Genomic DNA, 27,755 nt, shown 5'->3' with positions numbered 1-27,755 from the left:
CAAAAATCTTTTTCTTTCAAATCAGCTGGTGTCCGAAAGTTACATAGATTTGTAATTTACTTATATTAAAAAATCTCAAGTCTTCCCATACTTATTAGCTGCTGTATGTCCTGCAGATAATGTTTTATTTTCAGTCTGACACAGTGCTCTCTGCTGACATCTCTGGCCAAGACAGGAACTTTCTCGGGTTTTCTGTGAATCCCCATAGAAAACCTCTCCTGCTCAGGACAGTTCCTGTCTCGGCCAGAGATGTCAGACTGAAAATAAACCATTTCCTGCAGGATATGCAGCAGCTAATAAGTATGGGAAGACTGGAGATTTTTTAATGTAAGTAATTTACAAATCTATATAACTTTCTGACACCAGTTGATTTGAAAGAAAGTTTTTCGCTGGACAACCCCTTTAAATAGAAACTATTGGGTCTAAAGTGTTGTAATACGACCTTATGCAGCAGTCAGGGCATGCTGGGATCTGTAGTTCCCCAGGTCAGTGACCACTTCTCTTTAGTATCTTCTTCCTTCCTGTCTAATATAACGTTGTAATCTCAATAATGAACATTTTCCCTGAGCTGCTTTCACAAATCTACAGGCTTCAGAGCTGAAATCTTCACTGTTCAGTGCTTGCTTTGATGATCTACATAACGGGTGTCAAACTCAAGGTTTTAGCTTCGGCTCTCAATGCATGATGGGAAGTATAGAGGAGGATATGAACAGACACTGGACAAGCAGGGGGATTTCAGCTCTGAAGGTTGCAGAATTGTTTACAGGGTTATCCCAAGAATCCATATCCATAAAAAAGTATCATGTGGGGGCCCGACCATTAGGACCCCCACATGCTCAGCCGATGCCGCATTCACTTACTATGGGACTGACACAGCAGAGTGCAGCGCCGGGTGATATTGTAGGGGCACTCCGGCGAAATCTTTTTCTTTCAGACAGATACAGATTTGTAATTTACCTCTATTTTTAAAAATCTCCAGTCCTCCCATACTTATCAGCTGCTGTATGTCCTGGTGTATTCTTTCTTTGCTCTCTGCTGCCACCTCTGTCCGTGTCAGGAACTGTCCAGAGCAGCAGCAAATCCCCATAGAAAACCTCTCCTGCTCTGGACAGTTCCTGACACGGACAGAGGTGGCAGCAGAGAACACTGTGTCAGACTGGAAAGAAAACACCACTTCCTGCAGGACATACAGCAGCTGATAAGTACTGGAGACTTTTATATAGAAGTAAATTACAAATCTATATAACTTTCTGAAACCAAAAAACTATTTTGGCCGTAGTGCCCCTTTAAGGAGTCCCATAGAGAGCGGGTGGAGCAGTGGCTGAGTGTTTGCACCGCAGTTGAATTTTGGGGGGTGGGGTCCCCAATCAACTAGTCATTGCCTTCAACCACACTGCAGCCTTCAGAGCTGGAATCTCCCTTTACTCCCTGCCTTGTTTCTCTATACACCTTATACTTCAGACAGTAGGGATCAACAGAACAAGAGTAGAGAAGAGTTCAGCTCTGAAGCCTGCAGCATTGTGAATGCAGCTCTGGGCTGCTCTATTACTATGGTATGCTTGTAAGAGAGAATGCTAAACGTGTGAAACTACAGTTCCCAGCATGCCCTGGACATAGCACTATACACCAGGGCATGCTGGGAGTTGTAGTTTTGTATAGCTGCCATTGCCGCCTGTAGTTTATGGGACGACTATTTAGGAGATTGTCTAATAAAATCATCACAGAGGCCGAAGCCGAACTATTAATAGGGAGCAGCTCCCTGGGGTAGAAGCCTACACTTATAATGTCCTGTATACACCATCACTGTAACATTATAATGAAGAAGCCTACACTTATACTGTACAATTATATAGTGCGGACACGGTTTATGGGATGGTAAAGGCCAAGCTGGGAGCAGGTGCCGTATATAGATGTTTATATACATTGCTGTGTACTATTATTCTGCATAAAGATGAGTCACATAGTATATAAATGACAAATCCAGTGTTATACCCCAGAGCTGTATTCATTATTCTGCTGGAGGAGTCACTGCTACTTGGCTCTGGAGTATAATACAGGATGTAACTCAGGATCAGTAATGTAATGTATGTACACAGTGACCCCATCAGCAGAATAGTGAGTGCAGCTCTGGAGTATAATACAGGATGTAACTCAGGATCAGTAATGTATGTACACAGTGACCCCACCAGCAGAATAGTGAGTGCAGCTCTGGGGTATAATACAGGATGTAACTCAGGATCAGTAATGTATGTACACAGTGACCCCACCAGCAGAATAGTGAGTGCAGCTCTGGAGTATAATACAGGATGTAACTCAGGATCAGTACAGGATCAGTAATGTAATGTATGTACACAGTGACCTCACCAGCAGAATAGTGAGTGCAGCTCTTGGGTACAATACAGGATGTAGCTCAGGATCAGTAATGTAATGTATGTACACAGTGACCCCACCAGCAGAATAGTGAGTGCAGCTCTTGGGTACAATGCAGGATGTCGATCAGTAGCGGTGTTCCTCCTCCTCCGGTTACATCATGTCTTGGTGAGAGGAGGTAGATTGAGTAATTCTGGTCCTTACATAGACCTTGTTGCACTTGGATGGACCCACCTGCCCTGTATAGACTGCACTGCTGGATGTTTTTAGCCTCCATTCATATAGATTGGTGCCACACAGTGGATATAAGACTTTGTACAGAAACCCGAGATGCAGAAGTGGGAAGTAAATTATATCAGAAAGTGTCGGAGCTCTTATTCTGTAGTTCTGTTCCTTCTCATAGACATTGGAGACGTCCTCAGACTCTGCTGCTCCACAGCTGCGGAGTCTCCCCCGGCCCTGGCGCTGCCCCAGTCGTGTCATATGTCTTTCACCATGACTTGCGTGTGACTTCACCATCACTACATTCTGATCATTAGTAATGCCTCTATTTATAGCGGGATCTGTCGGAAACGATGAAACGTTGCGTTATGGGATGGCGTCTAGTCATGACAGCCTGGTTTATGACTTGTTTATGACCCTACGACTTGTTGATGTAGTCTCTTAAAGGGATAGTCCATTTTTAGCAGTAAGGCTTGGGCTGCACGGCCTCACATCGGACTTTGGAACACAGGAATGCTGACATGGCTACCTGCAACTTTTTCCCTTTAAGGATATGTCCACACTACGGAAATCACTCGGAGATCTCCCCACAGAATCCATGTGATTTCCGTATTGTGGATATACCCTTAAAGGGTATCCATGGGGAGTTCTCTGTGTGTGGAATGGATATACCCTTAAATAGCAGTGTCTAACTGGGACAGCCTTCGGCTTTGGCTGCCCAGGCATAATGGGAATTGTAGTTTTGCAACAGCTGGAGGGCCGAAGGTTCTCCCCATCCCTGGTCTAACCTGTAGCTTTCCAGCTGCTGTAAAACTACTCCTAGCATGCTGAGAGCTGTTTTGCAGCACCTGAAAAGTCTGAGTGATGGCTGCCATAAAGTGATTCCATATCTTATAGACATTTGAAAGGCTCACAGAGCTGCCATTTGCCATCGGAGGGCGCTGTTCTGCTGAGGAAAATTTAAAGGGGAATGTGTCGTTGGTTAGTTCTTACAATTGGTGCCATAAAGTGTTGATGTATCCTAGCGGGGATCCTGTTGCAAAACTCCAATTCCCATCATGCTTGGCTTTGTACATCGAGACTACAGATCTTCTCATTGCTTTATATGGTAACGGCAGAAACTCCCAGATAACAGGACTGAGTCACCTGTCGGGGATGAGGACCGCGATAACTTTGGACCCACCAGGGACTTGTTGAACCTTGGATCTTTTTCATTAGGAGATAACAGGCCGGGTCAGTGTGTGCGAATATATAGATATATATAATCTAATTCTCTCATACCAGCGTCACTTCCCTTGTAAGGATATGTTCACATGGTTCCCCAGTCAATGCATGAACCAGGAAGCTCAGGTTGAGCAGTTATCTATTGCATTGAATTGAAGGACTATCATCGTCCATAAACCATCATGGATGTCCCTCGAGTAGATTTCCATCCCATCTGTAGCTATTCCGGCCCCCAGGCCCCGTCCGGATCCAGACGGTGTTTTGTAGGTAGCACCTGTCCTGCATAGCTGTGAGAATAACCCCGACCTCAGCAATGTTCTGACGTTTCCCACGGCCGGTAATCGGCCTGGTTGTCACTCAGAGCTGCTCGTTCCTCCTATATTCATCCAAAGTGCTGAAGCAGCAGCTGATCCCGCAGTTCACGTCGCTCTGTAGGTTTTTATACTCCTATATAATTTGCCTGTAGTGTTGCGGCCTGCACGCTGCTTATACGGTGCTGCAGACTGCGGGGATTCTTAGTCACAGGATTTTTTTTTTTTTTGGGGGGGGGGGGTGATTTTGCATCAGGCAATTATAACTCACAGGAGGTGAAGAAGCTGAGATTGAGGCTGCTATATATAAGGTCCTCAGGATCCCGGGGTGCAGTATACAAGGTCCTCAGGATCCCAGGGTGCGGTATACAAGGTCCTCAGGATCCCGGGGCGCGGTATACAAGGTCCTCAGGATCCCGGGGTGCGGTATACAAGGTCCTCAGGATCCCGGGGTGCTGTATACAAGGTCCTCAGGATCCCGGGGTGCGGTATACAAGGTCCTCAGTATCTCTGGGTGCGGTATAAAAGGTCCTCAGGATCCCCGGGTGCTGTGTACAAGGTCCTCAGGATCCCCGGGTGCTGTGTACAAGGTCCTCAGGATCCCCGGGTGCTGTGTACAAGGTCCTCAGGATCCCCGGGTGCTGTGTACAAGGTCCTCAGGATCCCCGGGTGCTGTGTACAAGGTCCTCAGGATCCCCGGGTGCTGTGTACAAGGTCCTCAGGATCCCCGGGTGCTGTGTACAAGGTCCTCAGGATCCCCGGGTGCTGTGTACAAGGTCCTCAGGATCCCCGGGTGCTGTGTACAAGGTCCTCAGGATCCCCGGGTGCTGTGTACAAGGTCCTCAGGATCCCCGGGTGCTGTGTACAAGGTCCTCAGGATCCCCGGGTGCTGTGTACAAGGTCCTCAGGATCCCCGGGTGCTGTGTACAAGGTCCTCAGGATCCCCGGGTGCTGTGTACAAGGTCCTCAGGATCCCCGGGTGCTGTGTACAAGGTCCTCAGGATCCCCGGGTGCTGTGTACAAGGTCCTCAGGATCCCCGGGTGCTGTGTACAAGGTCCTCAGGATCCCCGGGTGCTGTGTACAAGGTCCTCAGGATCCCCGGGTGCTGTGTACAAGGTCCTCAGGATCCCCGGGTGCTGTGTACAAGGTCCTCAGGATCCCCGGGTGCTGTGTACAAGGTCCTCAGGATCCCCGGGTGCTGTGTACAAGGTCCTCAGGATCCCCGGGTGCTGTGTACAAGGTCCTCAGGATCCCCGGGTGCTGTGTACAAGGTCCTCAGGATCCCCGGGTGCTGTGTACAAGGTCCTCAGGATCCCCGGGTGCTGTGTACAAGGTCCTCAGGATCCCCGGGTGCTGTGTACAAGGTCCTCAGGATCCCCGGGTGCTGTGTACAAGGTCCTCAGGATCCCCGGGTGCTGTGTACAAGGTCCTCAGGATCCCCGGGTGCTGTGTACAAGGTCCTCAGGATCCCCGGGTGCTGTGTACAAGGTCCTCAGGATCCCCGGGTGCTGTGTACAAGGTCCTCAGGATCCCCGGGTGCTGTGTACAAGGTCCTCAGGATCCCCGGGTGCTGTGTACAAGGTCCTCAGGATCCCCGGGTGCTGTGTACAAGGTCCTCAGGATCCCCGGGTGCTGTGTACAAGGTCCTCAGGATCCCCGGGTGCTGTGTACAAGGTCCTCAAGATCTTCAAGGTCCTCAAGGGGGGGGAGCATGACACATGGATTTGCAGGTACCAGAATCATGCTCCGCCCCTTCAGGCCCTGCAGTAGGTATAACACATAACGGAGGACAGTGTCCCTTTAATAAGTGGTGTACATGACCCACTGAAACTCTCTTACGGATCCTCACTCCCCACAGCTTTCACAACTAGCACTTCCTCTGGTGTTATTTTTGGTGGTTTGGGGTTTTTCAGAGTGGTTGATGCTTTCTTTTTTAAAGCCTTTATCTGCGGCTGCAAATTCTAGTAAAACGAGCAAAACGTCCGACATCCGATCCTATCGCCGTCTAGCAGCAGTAGCGAGGCCACTAGAAGGGGCGGGGACAGAACATGCTGCAGCCAATCAGATCGCAGGAATCGTGGTGGGAGCGCTATAGCATGTAGTCAGTATCGTGATGTGAGTAGGTGAGGGAGGTCGTAGGTTGGAATCAGCATGGTCGCCAGCAGCACAGAGTATTTCAGGGGACTATTGCATCTCCTACTGTTCTCCCACTATAGTGAACATATGGCAGATGCTATTCGTCACCTGACTGCATCATTATGAGGAGGAGGAGGAGTGCGGGGAGACACGACAGACCGGCAGTGGGATACCAGACAGTACAGGCAGTACCATAGCTTTTATAGGATCCCCCACACTTCTCCTGCTTTATGGCCGCCCTGCGGTCTGTTTGTACTGGACCCATCCTGTGCTTCCTCCTCAGAGAGAGAGAGACGCAGCCATATCTCATGGATATTATACTAGAGAGGCATGGCTGGACTTGTAGTCTTCTGATAGGGGGGCAGAGGAGGACACCTGCCTGGGGCGAATACCTGCCTCATCTCGCCTCCTGACCTCTGGCTGTAATTCGGGAGCCCTATTACACTGCATGATTATTGGCCGTACTTACAGCCAGTTAAGCCGATAACCACTCAGTGTAATAGCTCATGTCGGAAGGCACCGATCAATGTCTGATGATTGTGGTCTATTAATGTTGAAAGATCAGCAGCTGTCTACCATGCTATGGCTCGAGCAATGGGAGTGACAGCAGCAGACACCGTTCACTTCAGTGGGCCTCCTACTGTTCCCCGCTCACTGTTTGGCTGTGTAATAGCACAGGACAGCGAGCCAGGAACGAGTGGGAAGTGACCAGTCGAGGCTTACTTGTGTAAAATATCTAGAGACGTGATGGGGCCTTTTTAGAGCAGAATGTCTGATAATCCAGCAACCAGAGCATTGTTTCCGGATTAGAGAAATGTTATAGTTTTATCAGTGGAGGTTACATACGGCATAAAAGGTATTTGCTGGTGCTCCTCCCTTACCTTCCCCCGTCCTCTCGGCGGCTGCTCCTCCCTTACCTTCCCCCGTCCTCTCGGCGGCTGCTCCTCCCTTACCTTCCCCCGTGGTCTCGGCGGCTGCTCCTCCCTTACCTTCCCCCGTCCTCTCGGCGGCTGCTCCTCCCTTACCTTCCCCCGTGGTCTCGGCGGCTGCTCCTCCCTTACCTTCCCCCGTGGTCTCGGCGGCTGCTCCTCCCTTACCTTCCCCCGTCCTCTCGGCGGCTGCTCCTCCCTTAGCTCTCCCAGCGGTCTCGGCGGCTGCTCCTCCCTTAGCTCTCCCAGCGGTCTCGGCGGCTGCTCCTCCCTTAGCTCTCCCAGCGGTCTCGGCGGCTGCTCCTCCCTTAGCTCTCCCAGCGGTCTCGGCGGCTGCTCCTCCCTTAGCTCTCCCAGCGGTCTCGGCGGCTGTTCCTCCCTTAGCTCTCCCAGCGGTCTCGGCGGCTGTTCCTCCCTTAGCTCTCCCAGCGGTCTCGGCGGCTGTTCCTCCCTTAGCTCTCCCAGCGGTCTCGGCGGCTGTTCCTCCCTTAGCTCTCCCAGCGGTCTCGGCGGCTGTTCCTCCCTTAGCTCTCCCAGCGGTCTCGGCGGCTGTTCCTCCCTTAGCTCTCCCAGCGGTCTCGGCGGCTGTTCCTCCCTTAGCTCTCCCAGCGGTCTCGGCGGCTGTTCCTCCCTTAGCTCTCCCAGCGGTCTCGGCGGCTGTTCCTCCCTTAGCTCTCCCAGCGGTCTCGGCGGCTGTTCCTCCCTTAGCTCTCCCAGCGGTCTCGGCGGCTGTTCCTCCCTTAGCTCTCCCAGCGGTCTCGGCGGCTGTTCCTCCCTTAGCTCTCCCAGCGGTCTCGGCGGCTGTTCCTCCCTTAGCTCTCCCAGCGGTCTCGGCGGCTGTTCCTCCCTTAGCTCTCCCAGCGGTCTCGGCGGCTGCTCCTCCCTTAGCTCTCCCAGCGGTCTCGGCGGCTGCTCCTCCCTTACCTTCCCCCGTGGTCTCGGCGGCTGCTCCTCCTTTAGCTCTCCCAGCAGTCTTGATGGATGCCCCACTGTAAGTAGTCCGCCTCTGTAGGGATGGATGTAGCCGGATGCCATCAGTGTTTTTCCTGACCTGGGTTGATACATATTGCTGTATATCTATATGTATCTGTATACCCAGAGACCCCCTGCTCATGTATAATGTATAATCAGCACTGCAGTAAAGCCGGGGAAGTAGGAGAGAACAGACTCAGCGGCTTATTGATGTATTCACCATCCGGGGTATGTAAGCCGGTAGTCTTCATAGGTTTCTACACCTTGTGCTCTTTATTTGCTGTATTTATTGTGCTTGTAGCTCCGTCCGTCCTCATAGGAAATACTGGGGGGAGGGGGGCTGGAGTCAGAAGATAAATTAGGAGGGATTCCCAAGTAATGAGCTGGAGGAGACGCTTATTATACCGCTCCTACCTCGCACCCGGCACCGCCATCCACCTTTTTATATATATTTATATATACGTATAACTCAGTTTAATGCCTCCTTTGACGCCGCGCCATTCTGTGTGTTCAGATACAGATCAGTAACCTTCTACTTGTGATGCGTCGGCAGAATGAAAACCACAATCTTTATTTACTCTATGTTGTATATTTGGAGCTGAGCCCGTAGTAATACGCAGCATCGGCGGGACCTTATAGGCGACGAATTATCAATCTCTATGGTCATTCTGCACCATGTGCCGTCTCTGTGTCGGATGGGAAACCATATTGCATCATATGTTATGTAATGTGTTACACTTATCTTGTGTAAATGTGCGAGGAGTGTCGTCCTCCATGAATGGCGCCTTATCTTGTAGTATGTGTTATACGTAATGACATGAGATCGCAGCGTTGTTATATGGGGAGGTTAGACCCCAGCGTAGCGTATAGTTCTAATCTTACAAACCCTAGTGCCCAGTGCCCAGACTACTTCTCCTTTTACCACACCTGAATTGGAGACAAGAGTGGTGCTGTCTCTAGAAGGAAGTGGCCATGTTTTTGTAGTGCTGGGTAACACCTTTTAAAGTTTAGTGTTTATGGGCCTTAAAGGGATATTTCGGTGCTTTTAAACAATGTAAATGTTGCTGTGGCCAGGTTAAAATAGAAAAAAAAAACTAAAAAATGTATACTTACCTATCCCTGACCCCCCTGCCATGCTTCGTTTGCCTTTATCCAGTCCCCCAATCATCTGTCATCTCCCAGTGTTTGGCTGGGTCCGCAGGTCATACACCAATCACTGGCCTCTTGGCTGGTGTTTGGCCAAGCTAGCTGATCCTGCTCAATGAAGCTGGAAAACGACTCAGGTACCAGACAGAGCTGCAGGGGAGCAGAGCTTAGGTCAGTATATTTTTTTTTTTTTTTTTTTTTTTTCTATTTTAACCAAATTTAAAAAAAGGCAAAAAAATAACCCTTTTACCTTCTAAATTTGTGTTAATTTTTTTGCACAGGGTGTGGACGTAAACCGGACGCTGGAGGGGGGACGAAAGCCTCTACATTACGCTGCAGACTGCGGACAGGACGAAATCCTTGAATATCTTTTGGCAAAAGGAGCCGATATTAATGTAGGTTTCACTTCACTGGTGTCCGGACCGGGCCAGAATGGTGCGCCCACACAGGAAGATCCTGTTTGCCTGAGTACGCCCTGTGCCAGTCGGGGTATGGGCCCTGTGAATTAGGATGCGCTAAGCTTGACCGGTGTGGAACGTATTCAGGGAAATGCCATCTTCCTGTATCGGCTAGCCATCCAGCCTTGGTCTTCACTTTGTCAGGTACCCTTTAAGGCCGGTTTTACTGTCTGGAAACACTTATTACGAAGCCCTTTAGGAGGCCTCAGAAATCGGTGACCGTGAAAATGGAGTAGAAAAAAAATAACATAGTTACCTGCTGCAGGAGTGCTCCTGATTGGCTTCTCCATCTGTCTTCCGGCTCTGCGAGCATGAGGTCACTCGTCCGTCGCAGGGGGCAGTGAGTGACCTCCTGTGGCTGGAGGCGTAATGCTGTCTCTGGCTAACACACACAGTGTGTTCACTTTTTTCAGGCTCGGCACACTTCTTAGCTGCTGTATGTCCTGCAGAAAGTGGTGTATTCTTTCCAGTCTGAGGGTGTGTGCACACTACGGAACTCCCGTGTATAACCCGTGGCGTATTCCGTCGCCCGTACCCGCACGCGGCGGCGCGCATCTCCCGTCCCATAGACACTTCTATGCATGGGAGGATTCCGCATGTGCATAGAATAGTGTCTATGGCACGGACAGAGATGCGCGCCTCCGTGTGCGGGTACGAGCGTAGGAATACGCCGGTGGGTCATACGCTGGAATTCTGTAGTGTGTACGCACCCTGACACAGTGCTCTCTGCTGACACCTCTGTCCATGTCAGGAACTGTCCAGAGCAGAAGAGGTTTTCTATAGGGATTTGCTGCTTCTGTGAACAGTTCCTGACACGGAGAGAGGTGGCAGCAGAGAGCACTGTTTCAGACTGGAAAGAATACACTACTTCCTGCAGGACATAAAGCAGCTGATAAGTGCTGGAAGACTGGAGATGTTTAAATAGAACTACAAATCTGTATAACTTTCTGACACCAGTTGATTTGAAAGAGAGAGCTTTTCTCCAGAGTACCCCTTTAAGCATTTCCAAACGTGAAAATTCTTTCTTTTTTTTTGCTCATAGAAAAGCCATGTTTGTTTACAAGAAAAAAACCATAATATAAAAAAAAATCTTTAAAATGATTCTAATAAACACCAAAAGGGGTATTCTCATCTGGGCTCCGACCACCCAGATTCCCACCGATCCCAAGGACAGAGACTGCAGGAGTCCCTGTCCTTGGGATCGGTGGGAATCTGGGTGGTCGGAGCCCAGATGAGAATACCCCTTTAAATCCCACAACCAACACATTGGAAGCTGTTGTCCCCGTGCTGCTTTATAGGCAATCCCCTTAAGATGATTCATGCTGCCCGAACAGATACAGGATCACTGATCATAACACGGTAAGGTTTATCTGAAACGCAGCAGTGTTTTGGGGCTGGTCTTGATTGACAGTGTTTAACTGTATGCCCATAGGGGGAGACCTGTCAATCAAGCAATGGACGGGGAGTAGCAGTGGAGCTCCGCCTCTCTGACTGTAGTGTCATTTACAATAAAATATCCCTGTAAAGTGGCAAATGACACAGCGATGAGTAAGGAGGCATCAGGGACCAGATACCTCTGAAACTACTAGAAGAGATCCTGCTAATAATTTCTGTCTGTTTCCCATATAGGCTGCAGATAAACATGGTATCACCCCTCTCCTGTCCGCCTGCTATGAGGGTCACTTCAAAACGGCCAAGCTGCTTCTGGAGCGGGTGAGAATGTCTACCCTATATATCGATCATGGCTCCCCACATGTTTTCAAACTCCCCAACCACAACTCCCAGCATGCTTAGGGTTCTAGTTTTTTATAAAAGGGAGAGCTACGGGTTAGGGAGCAATAATTACACTCATTTAGACACAAACCTCTAAATCCCCTGCTTATTGTTTCTCTAAATTCTAGCAGTTTGCAGCCATCCCTAGAGGGCGCTCACTGCATACAGATTATTATATAGTATTATAGTATATAGTATTATACAGCAATCTGTATGCAGCTCCTTCTAGTGGTAGCTGAATGTCATTAAATAGCTCAGAATATGGGACCAACTTAGAATAAAAGGTTTATCCCAGGGTTATAGGGGTTTTCTAATTTAAACTGGTGCCTGTTGAGAGGGGGATACTTACCTCCTGGGCTCACGCTGCCACCTTGGTCCACCCTCACCAGACCAGTGTGCATTGCTTGCTGTGTTTATGGTCTCTGCTTAGCCACTGAGGCGGGGCACCACTGCAGCAGCCAATTTGCTGACCTCAAACATAGTGAGCAATGTCTATCGGTGGTGGCGGTGTGAGCTCAGGAGGTAAGTATAAGTGCCCCCTCCCAATTGCCACCAGTACAGAGAGCCTTTTTAGGTTGGGAAAACCCTTCAAAAATAATCCCTAGCACAGAGTGGTGGAGTCCAACCTCCAATCATAGGTAAAATATAAAAGTTAGGATTCTTAGAAGGCAAGAAATAAAGGGACGGCCCTGTATAAAAATCGCTGCGGTGGGAAGGGTTAAAGTTGTAAATGTGCTGATAATGCACAAGTGTCCATGTTGTCAGCTGCCGCCGCAGTCAGGTGGGGTGCCGTTTCTATGGATACTACCATTCCTTAGTATGGCATGAATAGCGGTGACCCTGCCCTACAGTTTGAGCTGTTCAACCTTCCTGCAACTTTTACTTAAAAAAAAAAAAAAAATAGAAAAAATTTAATTTCTGACATTTTAGAATCTCACGATTAAATTCCTGAAGTTTAGTAATCTCCCCGGGGGGCTCGTGTCTCCTCCACCATGAAACAATCTATCCCCCTGTATTCTGTATTTTTCCTACGCCGCTCGCTTCCAGATCTAATTAAATGTTTACTCGGAGCAGAACTGTGTCCGCGTCTCGCGCCCACCCTCCCCCCCACGCACGTCCGACGCGTTTTAATTCACGGCTGGCGTTCTGATCGGGTCAGCGGAGCACGACATGACCCTTGTTATAATTCTCTCTGCTCCTTTGTAACCTACAAGCGATAATGCGGCGTCCGGGGTGCCAGCGTCCTCTGCCAGCTATCTGTGCGCCGCTCTGCTGCTGTGTCCTTTAATTTCTAAATGGCTCGGCTGGAATTAGTGGCTTAGCCGTATTCTAGGATCTAGGATCTGGCATCTGGCCTCTCATTCTTTTAGGCCTGGATAAAAGCGTCAGAGACACGGCGTCCTGCTCTTATAAAGACTTCCCTGGTTATGGGTGGATAACACCCCCCCCCCCACATTGACACCCATTACATGTTTTATTGAATACACTTTATCTCTTTAGCACTGTTCATCCTGAGCCTCCTGGTTCATTTAATATACAGAGCCAGATTCCCCTATGATAAGGGTGAAGTGGATGAGTGTTGTAATGTGCAACTATACTTGATTGTTATTTTTTTAAATTTTGACGATTCTCGATTTAAATCTCGATTGAAATTTTTTGCTAAATAAACAATTTTTCTTGCAGCGTCAGATACTATTTTAATGACGTTTGAGACAACAACTGTGTTGCTTCCCAATTTAACAGTGCTCACCCTGGGACTGGGGCAGCTGGGGGTGACTGAGGGGGACTAGGGCAGCTGGGGGTGACTGAGGGGGACTGGGGCAGCAGTGGGGGGGGACTGATGAAGCTGGAGGGGACTGGGGCAGCTGGAGGGGGACTGGGGCAGCTGGGGGTGAGTGGGGGGGGACTGGGGCAGCTTGGGGGGGACTGGAAAAGCTGGGGGTGACTGGGGCAGCTGGAGGGGACTAAGGGGGACTGGGGCAGCTGGAGGGGACTGAGGGGGACTGGGGAAGCTTGGGGGGACTGGGGCAACTGGAGGGTACTAAGGTGTTTTGGGGCAGCTGGAGTGGTCTGGGGCAGCTTGGGGGGGACTGGGGAAGCTGGGGGTGACTGGAGCAGCTGAAAGGGAATGGGGGGACTGGGGAAGCGGGGGGGGGAATGGGGCAGCTGGGGGGGACTGGAGCAGCTGGGGGGACTTAGGGGGACGCTGCCAGACCCGCACCGCCCTCTCTTTGGACAGACCACCCACCACTGTACTGCACCGTCCGCCCCATCTGCAATAATTTTGGGTGAAAATCAAATTTACGATTTTCACAAAAAATCTAATCAATTCTAACATTCTAGGCGAATTAATCGAATTAATGTGATCGCCCAGCCCTAACTATACTATATGTATACTATAAGGTATGCTGTATACTATAAAGTCTTATGCTGTTCAGGATCTGTGGACAGAGACAAGGTTCTGTTATACTGGATTTCACATGTTCAGTCCTTTTAGTTCTTAGTTCTTAGGGGAAGTAAGTCGCCACCAGAGGAGCCATTGAGAACACCTTAAAGGGATAGTTCACAAAAGTACTTATCAGCTGCTGTATGTCCTGCAGGAAGTGCTGTATTCTTGCCAGTCTGACACAGTGCTCTCTGCTGCCACCTCTGTCCATATCAGGAACTGTCCAGAGCAGCAGCAAATCCCCATAAAAAACCTCTCCTGCTTTGGACAGTTCCTGACATGGACAGAGGTGGCAGCAGAGAGCACTGTGTGGAAAGAATACACCACTTCCTGCAGGACATACAGCAGCTAATAAATACTGGAAGACTGGAGATTTTTTAAATAAAAGTAAATTACAAATCTATATAACTTTTTGGCACCAGTTGATTTAAAAGAAAAAATATTTTGGTGAACTACCCCTTTAATGCTTTTCCTAGTGTTACTGTTTTGGAGGAGATATATCTATGAAGATATTGAGAGGGAGCTATGTTGCATATGACCACCTTTACCTACGTCTGCTAGTGGTCTTAAAGGAGCCTATACACCTTTTACTAACCAGTGAGAACAGAGGGTTGGGCATGCCCTCCCCCCTAGTGGACAGTCAGCACCAACCTCATGTCCCACTATTATCAGCCACTGGCCCTTTAAGAAAAGGCCCATAAATATAGTTTTCCCATGGGATTTACCAGCAGTTATCACACAACATCTCCTCTCATGTGTAACTATGGATGTGTATACACGTTCCTCGCTGCCCAGCCGCCCACACACAGATCTGTTTACAGCGGCTGATCGGTGGGCCGCTTCACTCTGCAGAAGAAACATTACGGCTCTGGAGACTGGCACAGATGCTTATGCGTTGGCCTTTGATGATTGTATAATTTTTCCCTTTAAAAAAAAAAATCTAGTAAAGGCCTTTATAGCCTCAGGAAAGCCCACCATGCACCACATAGCAATATCAATGGTCTCCCTGGAAATTACTTATTTTGCACTCATGTAAGGTCTTACAGATAACAGGGTTTTTTTGTTTTGTTTTTTTGTTCTAGTGCCTCAAAAGCTAAAACAATAAAGCAATTTTATTTATTTTAATTAAGTTCCTTCTTCCTGTACAGACCTGTGTCGCCATGGTAACAGACTACAAAACAAACCCTGAGTAGTCGGGTCCTAAAGTCCTATCCCCTTCTACTTCTTGTCAGCCTAATATAAGAAAACATGACTTCAGGGTCAGTTTTCTTATATTAGACAAGAAGTAGAAGAGGATAGGACTTCAGGACCTGACTACGCTGGGGTTGTATTGTTGTCTGTTACCGTGGAGACTCCTAGGTCTGTATAGAAGCTGCAGGAACAAAACAGTAGGAAATTTTTAAATAGGACCAGTTGCAAAGTTGCTTCATTCCTCATTCTAGATGTATTGGGACAAGAAAAACAAAAGTTGCGTGTGAAGGTGGACCTATGTATGTGACCTATCTTGAGACCAAAGACCCGAACTCCATTCTGTGTGTATCTCATAGTGTTGTGCTGTTTACACATCTCCCGTTAAAGTCAATGGTAGTTACATAGTCTGTGTAGTCATAGTCTATATAGTTTGGTTATAAGTAGGCCGGAGGGGGTCCAGGTAGCCCTTATTTCTATAAAGAAATACCCCTTTAAATCCAACTTTTTGGACTGAAGGAATAATACTTGTACAATAGTTGAGGGTAAGCAGGTTTGGGCGATCTGTCAGCGCTGCCAGAATACCGCCGCTGACAGATACCAGCTGGAGAGCCGCGCACCGGCTGCCAATGATCCTTTTATGTTCTGCTAACCAATTCAGCTAGAAAGGCGGCAAATATACTGTTAGCCATCAATTACCGAGGGCGTCCCCAGAGCCCGGGATCATCTGTAACGTTGGATCAGGTTCTGGCTTTGAGTTGATGACTAATAAAGTGTTCTTGTTTCCGCAGCGATTGGCGTTATAGGATTTGGCTGAATTTAAATATTATGATAAATATGAATTTCGGGGGGGGGGCGGTTTCCGTCTCCAAATTTAAAGATTAGATATTGAAGTTGAGTATCTTGTAATATATTATCCTGTGTTAAATCCAGAGCTGCACTCACTATTCTGCTGGTGGGGTCACTGTGTACATACATTACATTACTGATCCTGAGTTACATCCTGTATTATACTGCAGAGCTGCACTCACTATTCTGCTGGTGGGGTCACTGTGTACATACATTACTGATCCTGTACTGTATTGTATATGTAATGCATAGTGATAAAACTCGACCACCACCGGGGGGCGCTTTATCAGTTTACTGAAGTCTGAACAAGTTTAGAAGTTTGGGGAAAGTTTTAGCCCTGCTTACTCCCTGATGTCCGGCCGGCCCTGGTTACATCCAGATAAAGCCTCCCCTATCAGTGACGTGGAGGTCAGCCTCCATTAGCCTCCATTCATTTCAGCAGCACATTACAAACGATGTGTCTGGCCGGGAGACGCTGACGGCAGCGATAAGATCACAACACGCGGGAAACCGTTCATCTCTCCAGGAAGACGGCCGGTGCGGGGAGAACATTATGCATCTCTGGACGTTTTCATGGAAAGCGTCTGATTGGCAGATCTCACTTTGTACTTTGCAGATGATGAAGGTTGAAGAGCGGAGAGCTGCAGCCGGGCAGATAAGGAGAGGAGTGCCGAGAGCGCGCGGCACATCCTAATGTCCGTCATCCGTACGTGATGAGCGTGCCCTGTCTGCTTTCAGGGCTGCTTTTTCCAGTTTCCGTGAGCCCAAACCCTATAAGCAGTGGCCAATTACAGCACAGCAGCTACTTCTCACTACAGTCCTATACTGTAGATTGCATGTGGAGGGGCAAGGGGTTACCAGTGGCTAAGCAGACCTGTAAGGAAGGGCTTACGCTAAGCACTGAACTGCAGCTGCTACAGGATGGATACAGTATATACAATAATAGATATACAGGGGACAGCATTTTATTAGCAGTCGGAGATGAGAGGGAAGCTGTGTTTTAGCTTTCAGGCACAGCTTGGAGCATGTGGAGGGGCAAGGGGTTACCAGCTGCTGTCTAAGCAGAACTGTTAGGAAGGGGTTACACTAAGCACTTAACTGCAGCTGCTACAGGATGGATACAGTATATACAATAATAGATACAGGGGACAGCATTTTATTAGCAGTCAGAGATGAGAGGGAAGCTGTGATTTGGCTTTCAGGCACAGCTTGGAGCCTTTGAAGGAGGCAGGGAGGCACAGATTGCAGGAATACAACCCAAGCTTCCTCCCTTTCTAGCCAAGCCCCCTTTACCCCTTGCTGGGGGAGATTAATCAAGACCACCATGAATGTAAAGCCCCGCCTCCTTCCACCCTGCCCAATTTACCAAGAGGCGCAGCAGGACATGTGCCTGTTGCATGGCAAGCGCAGAAATCTACACTGGCCATGCCTCCTCTCCGCTTTACCTTGCCCTTCTACCCGCCCACCAGGCTTACACCAGGAAAAAATTAAGATTTTCCATGGCGTACGCCAGAGCGCGTAAATCTCCCCTCAATGTGTTTTTGTCTTTGTCTTTGTCTCTCTGTTCCTAGAGACAGATTTCCCCTAACAGGCAGTAGATTGCAGAAAAGTGATAGTGGACAGGACATAAGCACTTTAGACTGGAATACCCCTTTAAGCGTGGTCTTATTTCCAGAAGACTCCTTGGAGTTAATGGCTCTGGCAGCAGAGATGTGACTGACGTCCCCGCCGCCTCCCCCCCACAATAAACTAATCGAGCTGAATAAATAATTAATGTCTTTCATCGCTTCCTTTTTGATTTTTTGCGATGAATCTGGTGGCGTTCGGGACGCGCCGCTGTCAATCTTACTTCAGCTTGTCTGTACTTTTATCACCAACGTCCTTCAAATGGATAGGAATCCCGTTCCGGTTGTTTTTCTTCTCTCGTCAGTCGCATGTTTTTGTTTTTATTTTTTGTTTGGCGTCTCTAGTTTTTTTTATATATCTAGTACTTGTATGCAGTCAAGGAATCGTCACTCATCCACAGCTGCGTCTTGAATTCTGCTCTGACAGTACTGTGCCTCCCTGTACGGCCAAACCTGCTTGAGTTATATTATAAAGGGTGTACTGTGACTTTAAATGGGTTATCCAGGATTAGACGAAAGTTGGCTGCTTTCTTGCAGAAACCGCACCACCCCTGTCCTCAGGTACTACAATTCACCTCTATTCACTTCAATGAAACTGTGCAGCAGAAACCCCTACACCCAAACTGAGGATGGGAGAGGAGCTGTTTCTGGAAGAAAGTGGCCATGTTTGGATAATCACTCTAATATTAATGGCAATAAGTATCAGATTGATAGGTATCTGTTTTTCGGTACATCCACTACTCCGCTGACCGAAGGTCCGATCTACAGTTTACAGCACTTGTAACTCAGTCATTTTAATAGGAATAAGCTGCAGTTCCAAGCACGGCCACTACAAAATGTATGGCACTGTGTTTGTCAGAGGAGTACTCCGGAGGAAAGAGGGGGGGGGGGTCTTTTTTAAATTAACTCTCATCAAAAAGTTATCCAGATTTGTGAATGACTATTTAAAATCTCCAATCTTCCAGTATTTATCAGCTGCTGTATGTCCTGGAGAAAGTGGTGTATTCTTTCCAGTCTGACACAGTGCTCTCTGCTGCCACCTCTGTCCATGTCAGGAACTGTCCAGTGCAGGAGAGGTTTTCTATGGGGATTTGCTGCTGCTCTGGACAGTTCCTGACATGGACAGAGGTGGCAGCAGAGAGCACAAGAATACACCACTTCCTGTAGGACATACAGCAGCTGATAAGTATTGGAAGACTTGAGATTTTAAATAGTCATTCACAAGTCTGTATAACTTTGACGACTTTTTTTTTTCTTCTTGGAGTTCCCCTTTAATCCCCCCACGTCAGTCAGCCGCTGTAAAGCATGATGGAAGTAGAGGACGCCTCTTCTTAGTATCTGGACCCCATTAATTCTTCGTTTTACTCCTCTATGCGGCAGAAATTCTGGCTTTTTCCTGTTTATTACATCCTGGAGCCAACACATTAGATCTCCGAGCACCATCGAAACCCTTTGAGGTCTTCTCACTGATAAAAAACACAACACCCCGACACAAAACCAATTTCCCACCGCGCCATAAAATACCGCGGAAACTAATTACTGTTCTTTTAAAAGCAATAAAACAACCCGGTCCTGGCGCAGGCACCAGAAAATAGCGACTGTATTATCCACTGGTTTTATTTAATAATATATATATTTTATTATTTTTTTTTTTATTTAATTTTTTTTTTTTTTTTTTTTTGCTTTTACGCTCCAAGAGATTTCCTTTAACTCATAAAAAACAAATCTGTTTGTTCATTTACAGATATTGTACGCAGCGAGGAGAGCGTGTAACAAATCCCGGCTCACGTTTCCATTTTATGTTGTTGTTTTGTTTTTTTTATTTCTTTCATATTTACTCCTTTAAAAAACGATTAGTCACACATTCGCCGTGCGGGAATCTAATAATAAACGTGATATTTGTCAGACGTGGACGTGTAATAGCGTCTAACATCGTAAAAAAGGTATAAATGAGTCTGAGAAATGGGATTGCCGGCCCTTTTAAATGCTATAACGTTTTTCGTTATCGGCTCTTACGGAAAATGAACGCTCATTTCAGTGCTGAGCAGCCGCACGTGCCCTGCCTGCTCTATGTTGGCGCAGCAGACCAGAAAAAGTGTCCAGATCCTCATCCATGTATGTTTTACAGCATGCCATAAAATGCTTCAGTAGAAAATCCCGCCCCTGATCGTTTTTTTTTTTGGTTTTTTTTTAACCCTAGGGGACAAAATGCAGTCATTGGATTGCATATACTAATCAATGCTGTACCATTGCATAGCATTGATCAGTATTATTGGCGATGATCTCGTAGACTCAGCCTCAGACAGACTCTATGGGAAGATTGCCGATTCGACAGGACAGATGTATTATACACACACACCCACACACACCTCCGCCCTCAAGTCGTGTATGGTATTTTAGTTCCAATCCATTCACTTTAATAGAACGGAGCTGAAAAATTTGCATCCTAACGAGAGGACGAGAGTGGGGCCGTTTCTGCAGCCATGTTTTTCTAAGCCTAAGTAACTTAGGCGCCATTACCATAGACCTCTAGTCTGTTCCCCGCACATCCAGGATCTAGGACAGCATATGGAATTGCCTGCTCAGCCAATCAGTGGCCATGGCGGATTGTCCCAAAAAATTACTACTGTGACGACCCTTGTAATATATTTGTGTGGCGGTTCAGACTAGGGCTGGGCGATAATGGTCTAAATCAATATCGCAGTTTATGGTACATGTAGCCGCGGTAACGATAATTAAGTGATAATATTGACACCACCCATTTATAAGCCCCACCCCTTTTGAAAGCCCCACCCATTTGGTCGAGCCAAACTGCTGAATATTTTATTTTTTAACCTCTTAAGGACATATGACGTACCGGTACGTCATATGTCCGCACTTGCACTTCAAAGCGGGGCCGCGCGGCGGCGCTTTGAAGTGCCGCGATCCCGGGTGCCGCGAGTAGCCCGGGACCGCTGCTATTAGCGGGCACGGTCTGATCGCCGTGCCCGCTAATTAGCTAATCGGAGGCAGCTGTCAAAGTTGACAGCTGCCTCCGATTACCGGAGGCAACGTTTCCCTGGGGTCTAGTGGGGGAGATCGCTCCTCCGGGACCTTGTCCCGGAGGAGCGATCTCCGTTACTGATGCCGGCCAGGGACGCGTCCAAGATGGCGCCGTCCTCGGCTCGGCACTCGTTCGTTTTCGGCTGCAGCAGCCGAAAGCAAACGAGTGCCGATCCCATGGATCTCTGCAGCATATCTATGCTGCAGAGATCTCAATGAAAGATCACAGTGTATATACTAGAAGTCCCCCAGGGGGGCTTCTAGTATATGTGTAAAAAAATAAAAATAAAGTGTTGTTAATAGTAAGAATCCCCCTCCCCTAATAAAAGTCTGAATCACCCCCCTTTTCCCAGGTTTTAAATAAAAGTAAACAAATAAATAAATAAATAAACATGTTTGGTATCGCCGCGTGCGTAATCGCCCGAACTATTAATTAATCACATTCCTGATCTCGTACGGTAAACGGCGTCAGCGCAAAAAAATCCCAAAGTGCAAAATTGCGCATTTTTGGTCGCATCAAATCCAGAAAAAATGTAATAAAAAGCGATCAAAAAGACGTATATGGGCAAAGATCACATCATGGCGCAAAAAATGACACCTGACTCAGCCCCATAGACCAAAGGATAAAAGCGCTATAAACCTGGGAATGGAGCGATTTTAAGGAACGTATATTGGTTAACAACGGTTTGAATTTTTTACAGGCCATCAGATACAATATAAGTTATACATGTTATATATCGTTTTAATCGTAACGACTTGAGGAACATGCATAACAAGTCAGTTTTACCCCAGGGCGAATGGCGTAAAAACACATTTCCCCCAAATAAAAGAAATGCGTTTTTTTTTTTCAATTTCACCACACTTTGAATTTTTTTCTGGTTTCGCAGTATACTTTATGCAAAAATTCAGCCTGTAATTGCAAAGTACAATTAGTGACGCAAAAAATAAGGGGTCATGTGGGTTTCTAGGTGGAAAAATGCAAGTGCTATGACCTTTTAAACACAAGGAGGAAAAACCGAAAACGTAAAAACGAAAATGGGCCACGTCCTTAAAGGGTTAAAGGGCACCTATTATTTGGAGCCGCCAGCAGGATAAAAATCCACAAAAATCCTGCCAGAGGGCTGTCCATTCAGGCGCGTGCTGGAGATCTTCCAGCTTAGGGCCCTATTCCACAGTAACGATAATCGGCTGAATCGGCCCGATTCGGCCGATTATCGCTCTGTGAAATAGAGAGGGCCTTTAGGGCCAGACCTAAAATCATCGTTCCCCCACCGCGCATCGCTACGGTTGAATATCGGTGCAAGGTGGGCGACCGACTATTTGAGAAGCAGCAGCATACATTACCTGTCAGGTCTTCTCCTTCGCTCTCTCTTCCTCCCCGGGTCCCGCGCACTCTAGCATGGCCTGTCAGCTGACGGAGCGCTCAGCCAATCACAGGCCAGGACCCCCGCAGCCTGTGATTGGCTGAGTTGCCTGTCAGCTGACAGGCCATTCTGAAGCTAAAGCGCGCGGGACCCAGGGAGGAAGACTGAGCGGAGCAGAAGCCCTGACAGGTAATGTATGCTGCAAGGGCTGCAAGAAAATCGGTAACGATGTCCCTGCAGCCCTCGCCCAAGGATCATCGGACCGTGGAATAGGCCCAGTAAACGAGCTGCGATCTAGCAGATCGGCACTCGTTTACATCATTGATCGGGCCCTGCTCGGACCATGAAATAGGACCCTAAGCCTTTGACTGCATATACTAATAATACAGTCAAAGGCTAAGACTGAAGTACCCAGTCTCCAGTATGCACCTGAATGGACAGCCCTCCGGCAAGATTTTTGTGGTGTATCCTGCTGGCACATCCCCTCCTTGGTTGAACTTGATGGACATGTGTCTTTTTTCAACCGTATTAACTATGTAACTATATAGGTACCCTTTAATTGCACTAAACCTGGGATGCTTCCTCGAAAAAAGGGTAAATAGCACCAGCATCTATCTGTCTCTTATCTATCTATCTACCTACCCCACCTCACACTAAGATCCTGTTCTGCACTAGCCTCCCCTCCCTCCCAGACTGTGGCTGCAGGGGGGGGGGGCAGGGTTGGGCTGACACTGGCTGGCAGCTCCTCGCGCCCCTGGACACAGACTGCTGCTCCTTGGTCATTGGCACATACCAGGGCCAGTAAACCAATATACTAGTGGCGAGCAGCTAGCATGCCCAAAAAATAAATACATATATATTATATATATATATATATATATATAATATATATATATATATATATATATATATATATACACTCACCGGACATTTTTTTAGGTACACCTGTCCAACTGCACGTTACCACTTAATTTCTAATCAGCCAATCACATGGCGGCAACTCAGTGCATTTAGGCATGTAGACATGGTAAAGACAATCTCCTGCAGTTCAAACCGAGCATCAGTATGGGGAAGAAAGGTGATTTGGCTGGTCTGAGTATTTCAGAAACTGCTGATCTACTGGGATTTTCACGCACAACCATCTCTCGGGTTTACAGAGAATGGTCCGAAAAAGAAAAAACATCCAGTGAGCGGCAGTTCTGTGGGCGGAAATGCCTTGTTGATGCCAGAGGTCAGAGGAGAATAGGCAGACTGGTTCCAGCTGATAGAAAGGCAACAGTGACTCAAATAGCCAACCGTTACAACCAAGGTAGGCAGAAGAGCATCTCTGAACGCACAGTACATCCAACTTTGAGGCAGAAGACCACACCGGGTGCCACTCCGCTCAGCTAAGAACAGGAAACTGAGGCTACAATTTGCACAAGCTCATCGAAATTGGACAGTAGAAGATTGGAAAAACGTTGCCTGGTCTGATGAGTCTCGATTTCTGCTGCGACATTCGGATGGTAGGGTCAGAATTTGGCGTCAACAACATGAAAGCATGGATCCATCCTGCCTTGTATCAACGGTTCAGGCTGGTGGTGGTGTCATGGTGTGGGGAATATTTTCTTGGTCGTCTTTGGGCCCCTTGGTACCAATTGAGCATCGTTGCAACGCCACAGCCTACCTGAGTATTGTTGCTGACCATGTCCATCCCTTTATGACCACAATGGACCCAACATCTGATGGCTACTTTCAGCAGGATAATGCGCCATGTCATAAAGCTAGAATCATCTCAGACTGGTTTCTTGAACATGACAATGAGGTCACTGTACTCCAATGGCCTCCACAGTCACCAGATCTCAATCCAATAGAGCATCTTTGGGATGTGGTGGAACGGGAGATTGGCATCATGGATGTGCAGCCGACAAATCTGCGGCAACTGTGTGATGCCATCATGTCACTATGGACCAAAATCTCTGAGGAAGCTTCCAGCACCTTGTTGTATCTATGCCACCAAGAATTGAGGCAGTTCTGAAGACAAAAGGGGGTCCAACCCGTTACTAGCATGGTGTACCTGATAAAGTGGCCGGTGAGTGTATGTAATATATATATATATCTTCCATGCCCCCGGATGAGTGAGCCCTTACACTAAGCAGCTCTGTATGTGGAGCTCACCCCCAGCACAGCCCGTAGGGACCACATAGCCCCTGTATACACACAGCACAGCAGCTCAGTGCCCAGCCCGCGCACGCTGGCAGCTGCTCAGGATGACCCATAATAGGAAACTACACGCCGGGCACATAACCCTCTCACTGATTAACGCCGGCGCTCTCACCTTACAACCTGCTCTCTCTCTCTACAAGCCAAACAGTAAAGCGGTGGCTGTGGATGGGTGCTTGCAGCAGCAGCCTGAAGAGGCATCCCTCAGACTCCTGGGAGGCTGGCTGGTGTGTCTCCCGCAGCGGCTGTTTAAGGGAAGCAGTGTCTGGTATCGGCATAGCGGGTGGCGGGCTCGAGCAGTGTTTTCTCCACAGCTATTTGAATTTGGCGCCACAGCATGTGCTGGGTGAGTGGGGCAGCTGTACGGGTACAGGGCGCATCATTTTTCGGAAGACTGACAGGACAGAGAGCATGTAGGCAGAGCAGGCAGGTGGGACGCACTGTGGCGATGGTGCAGGCCAATACCTCTTCCCTTCTGGGCTGCGGAATAGTTTAGGCCAGGCAGGGTAGGAGCGACGACATGAGGCAGCAGTGGTGACAGGACGGAAGATGCGGCCGCCGGGTGAGGGGGGGGGGGGGGGTGAAATACCGCAAATACCATCCTGGCAAAGTTGAGGTCGGTTAACCGACGCCAGAGACGGTATCGGTATTTTCACGGTATACCGCCCAGCCCTAGTTCAGACTCAGTTTTTATGATGCAAAGCACCAGATTCACTGTATAAACGTTAGAAATTCTGCTTAAAGGGAACCAATGTTGGGCTCCCAGAACGGCTGCACGTTCTGCGGGGTGATTGACAGGCAAGCAGCCCAGCGACTGACCGCTAACTGGCCTCCTTGCCTGTCAGTCCCCCCGGGAGCTCACTGACAAGACAGTCCTGACTAGTCACAGCCCAGATGACTAGTTCACAGCTCTCCCCCTGGCTCACGTGCTGTATTAAAATGGACCCCAGATACCTCAACACCACCGGAGAGCCGGCTGCCAGGTGCGTGCAGCCGTTCTGTTCCCTTCCAATGTGTTATCCAGCACTTGAAAAACTTGATACTCTTCTGCTTGCTATCCTTCAGATGTCTAATCGCTGTCCTCTACAAAGGGCTGGTGCAAACGAGACAGGCAGACTGGGGGACCGACTGGGCAGTTGCCCAGTACACCAGATTGTCAGTCCATGCCTGCTCCCTGCTCGTAAGAACTATCTGTATCGATAGGAAATACCCCCTAAAGATAATAAGGGAGCTGTCAGGTGATTGCTTGTTCTCCAGACTCCTTATACACATGCACACTCAGCTCGGCAGAACATGCATGCAGCGTGAATAGGGAGAAGGAAGAAAGAACATAAGGATGAAGCAGCTGAAATTTAAATTTTAACTCTTCTTCCCCCTGACCTCTGCCATGGTGGAGAGAGTCGGAGACCCTTGTTTTACACATCAGATATTTATGGAGTACCCCTTTAAACTGGAGTATATTAGTTTCCTTTGTGTTCTCTTCTGAACTCCCCCGTTTCCTCCTCCATTATCAGACTGATTGTTTCTGTCTCACTCACTTCTGGGTTTTTCTTTCGGCAGGGAGCGGACAAGAACGTAAAAGGACCCGACGGACTGAGTGCCTTGGAATCCACAGACAACCAGTCTATTAAGGACCTGCTTCTTTGATGGGACTGGAGCTTTGTCTGCATCATCTGCCTCTCACTGCTGTCTTATTTTTCTCTCCTTTTTTTTTTAGTTTTTATTTTTGTTTTCTGCCAATTGATTCAACCATCTTTTTAAAAATCTAAGGACAAAGTAATGACGGAGAGCCGCCCTCGCTGCCTCAATAACCCCAAGCACCATGTGTAGCTTACGAAGATTGGCGAGTGCACCACTGTCGCAAGCGGTGTCGGGTGTTTGGGGATGGGACGTCTCCGGTTAGTCCAGGTTCCACATCCATAGGGATTGTGTGTGTTCGGCCCTTCAGGTTCTCTTATGGGGTAAAACAGTTCTAGGCTATTGATCTCTACTCTTTAATAATAATAAAAAAAAGTTTCACCCGACGCAGTTTGAGGTTTTGTACATTTAGATGGCATCATGTTTTTTGTTGTTTTTTTTGCATTTTTATTCCATTTAAAGGGATTTTCTGTGACTTTAATATTGATGGCTTACTCTTAAGATGGGTTAATATCAGATTAGTGGGAATCAACGCTGGCTCTTCATTACAAAGCATAGCGCCATACGTCTTGTAGTGGCTGTAAATGGTACTGCATGTAGGTGCAGTACCATACGTGGCCACTACAAAATGTATGGCGCTGTTCCATACAGGTTTCAGTACTCTTCAATCATCTGATCGGTGGAGGCTGGGGATAGGACTCCCTACTAATCTGATATTGATTGTCTATCCTAATGGTGCGTTTACACAGGCAGATTTATCTGACAGATTTTGGAAGCCAAAGCCAGAAATGGATTTGAAAAGGGGAGAAATCTCAGTCTTTCCTTTAGGACCCGTTCCCTGTTTATAGTTTGTTCCTGGCTTTGGCTTCCAAAATCTTTTGGATAAATCTGCCTGTGTAAACGCACCATTAGTATAGTACGTCGATGTTAAGTCCTTACAATTCCGATATGTGGATGGATTCTTACCAGCATATCACAATAAAGGTCCGCAGCCAGTGCTTGGTAACTTTGCAAATACTTTACATTGCTTTTATCCTCCATTCACATCCAAAGCTGCATTCAAAGTTCTAATGGCAAGCACAACGTGATGAGGGGGCGACACCCCGATAGCAGATTATTTTTTAGTATTGCTTTGGATGTAACTAGAGAGAAAAAAAAATCTGTATAGAATAAACCAAGCAAAGTGTTCGCAAAGTAAAAATTGTAAGCCTGGAGCTTTCGCTTTTTACACTGCTGTTGGTTGGAAATTTATTTTTTAATTTTTTTGGATTATTTTCCCCTTTTTGCTTACTCTGACATATCTTGTGCATTAACTTTTTGCGGTGCGGCTTGTTGACTGCTTTTCATAGTGTATTTTTGTATTTGTGGTTCGGAGGGGGGGCTCATCAGCATCAGGACTGTAGTTATGTATCTTATTACGGACAAATGACGCAATGCCGAGCGGATTTTTAAAAAAATGTTTGCCCTTTAAAAATTCGTAGAATGTACTGTTTTATATAAACGGACCTATAGATACTCTTTTTTTTTGCTATATTCACTCCATTTTTAGTGAACTAGCTGTGGCCGTTTTATACTACAACTCCCAGCATGCCTGTAGGAGTTAAAATAATCTAGAATGGGCAGACGTAAAGCAATCTGGTTGGTGCAGTTGAGATGTGCACCGCCAAACTAATAAGTTTTAAAGGGGACCTGTCGCCATTTTCTTCCAGGTTTTGAAGTCCAGTTGTTCTATGGAGTGAGATCTTCTCTGCCACCAATGCACATTACGATGGCAAGTTGAATCTAAAGGTGGCGTCTTACCTGGCTGCATCATCATATGCTGCAGGCTGTAGGTTTAGTGGAGCTTCCCCTTTGCACTG

At 47.7% G+C, this 27,755-nt stretch overlaps 1 protein-coding gene across 3 annotated transcripts in view; it reads left to right on the top strand.

Moving 5' to 3' along the window:
* MTPN (myotrophin) overlaps positions 1–27,755 on the top strand; it is a 230,721-nt gene that overhangs the window by 982 nt on the left and 201,984 nt on the right. The window contains exons 2-4 of one of the 3 annotated variants that reach the window (XR_011362640.1): positions 9,593–9,706; positions 11,399–11,482; positions 25,819–26,271. Coding sequence is in view for 2 of the 3 variants with exons in the window: in XM_069966934.1 (XP_069823035.1) it covers positions 9,593–9,706; positions 11,399–11,482; positions 25,819–25,905 (285 nt within the window). In the remaining variant the exon portion in view is untranslated. Of the gene's footprint in view, positions 1–9,592; positions 9,707–11,398; positions 11,483–25,818; positions 26,283–27,755 lie in introns of those variants that run through there. The other 2 variants (XM_069966934.1, XM_069966946.1) reach the window with 2 other exon arrangements.

This window comes from Dendropsophus ebraccatus, chromosome 1 (genome assembly GCF_027789765.1).
Source record: "Dendropsophus ebraccatus isolate aDenEbr1 chromosome 1, aDenEbr1.pat, whole genome shotgun sequence".
NCBI classification, from domain to species: domain Eukaryota; kingdom Metazoa; phylum Chordata; class Amphibia; order Anura; family Hylidae; genus Dendropsophus; species Dendropsophus ebraccatus.
Note: the sequence above shows the minus strand (reverse complement) of the source record. Positions and strands in the feature narration are given on the sequence as shown.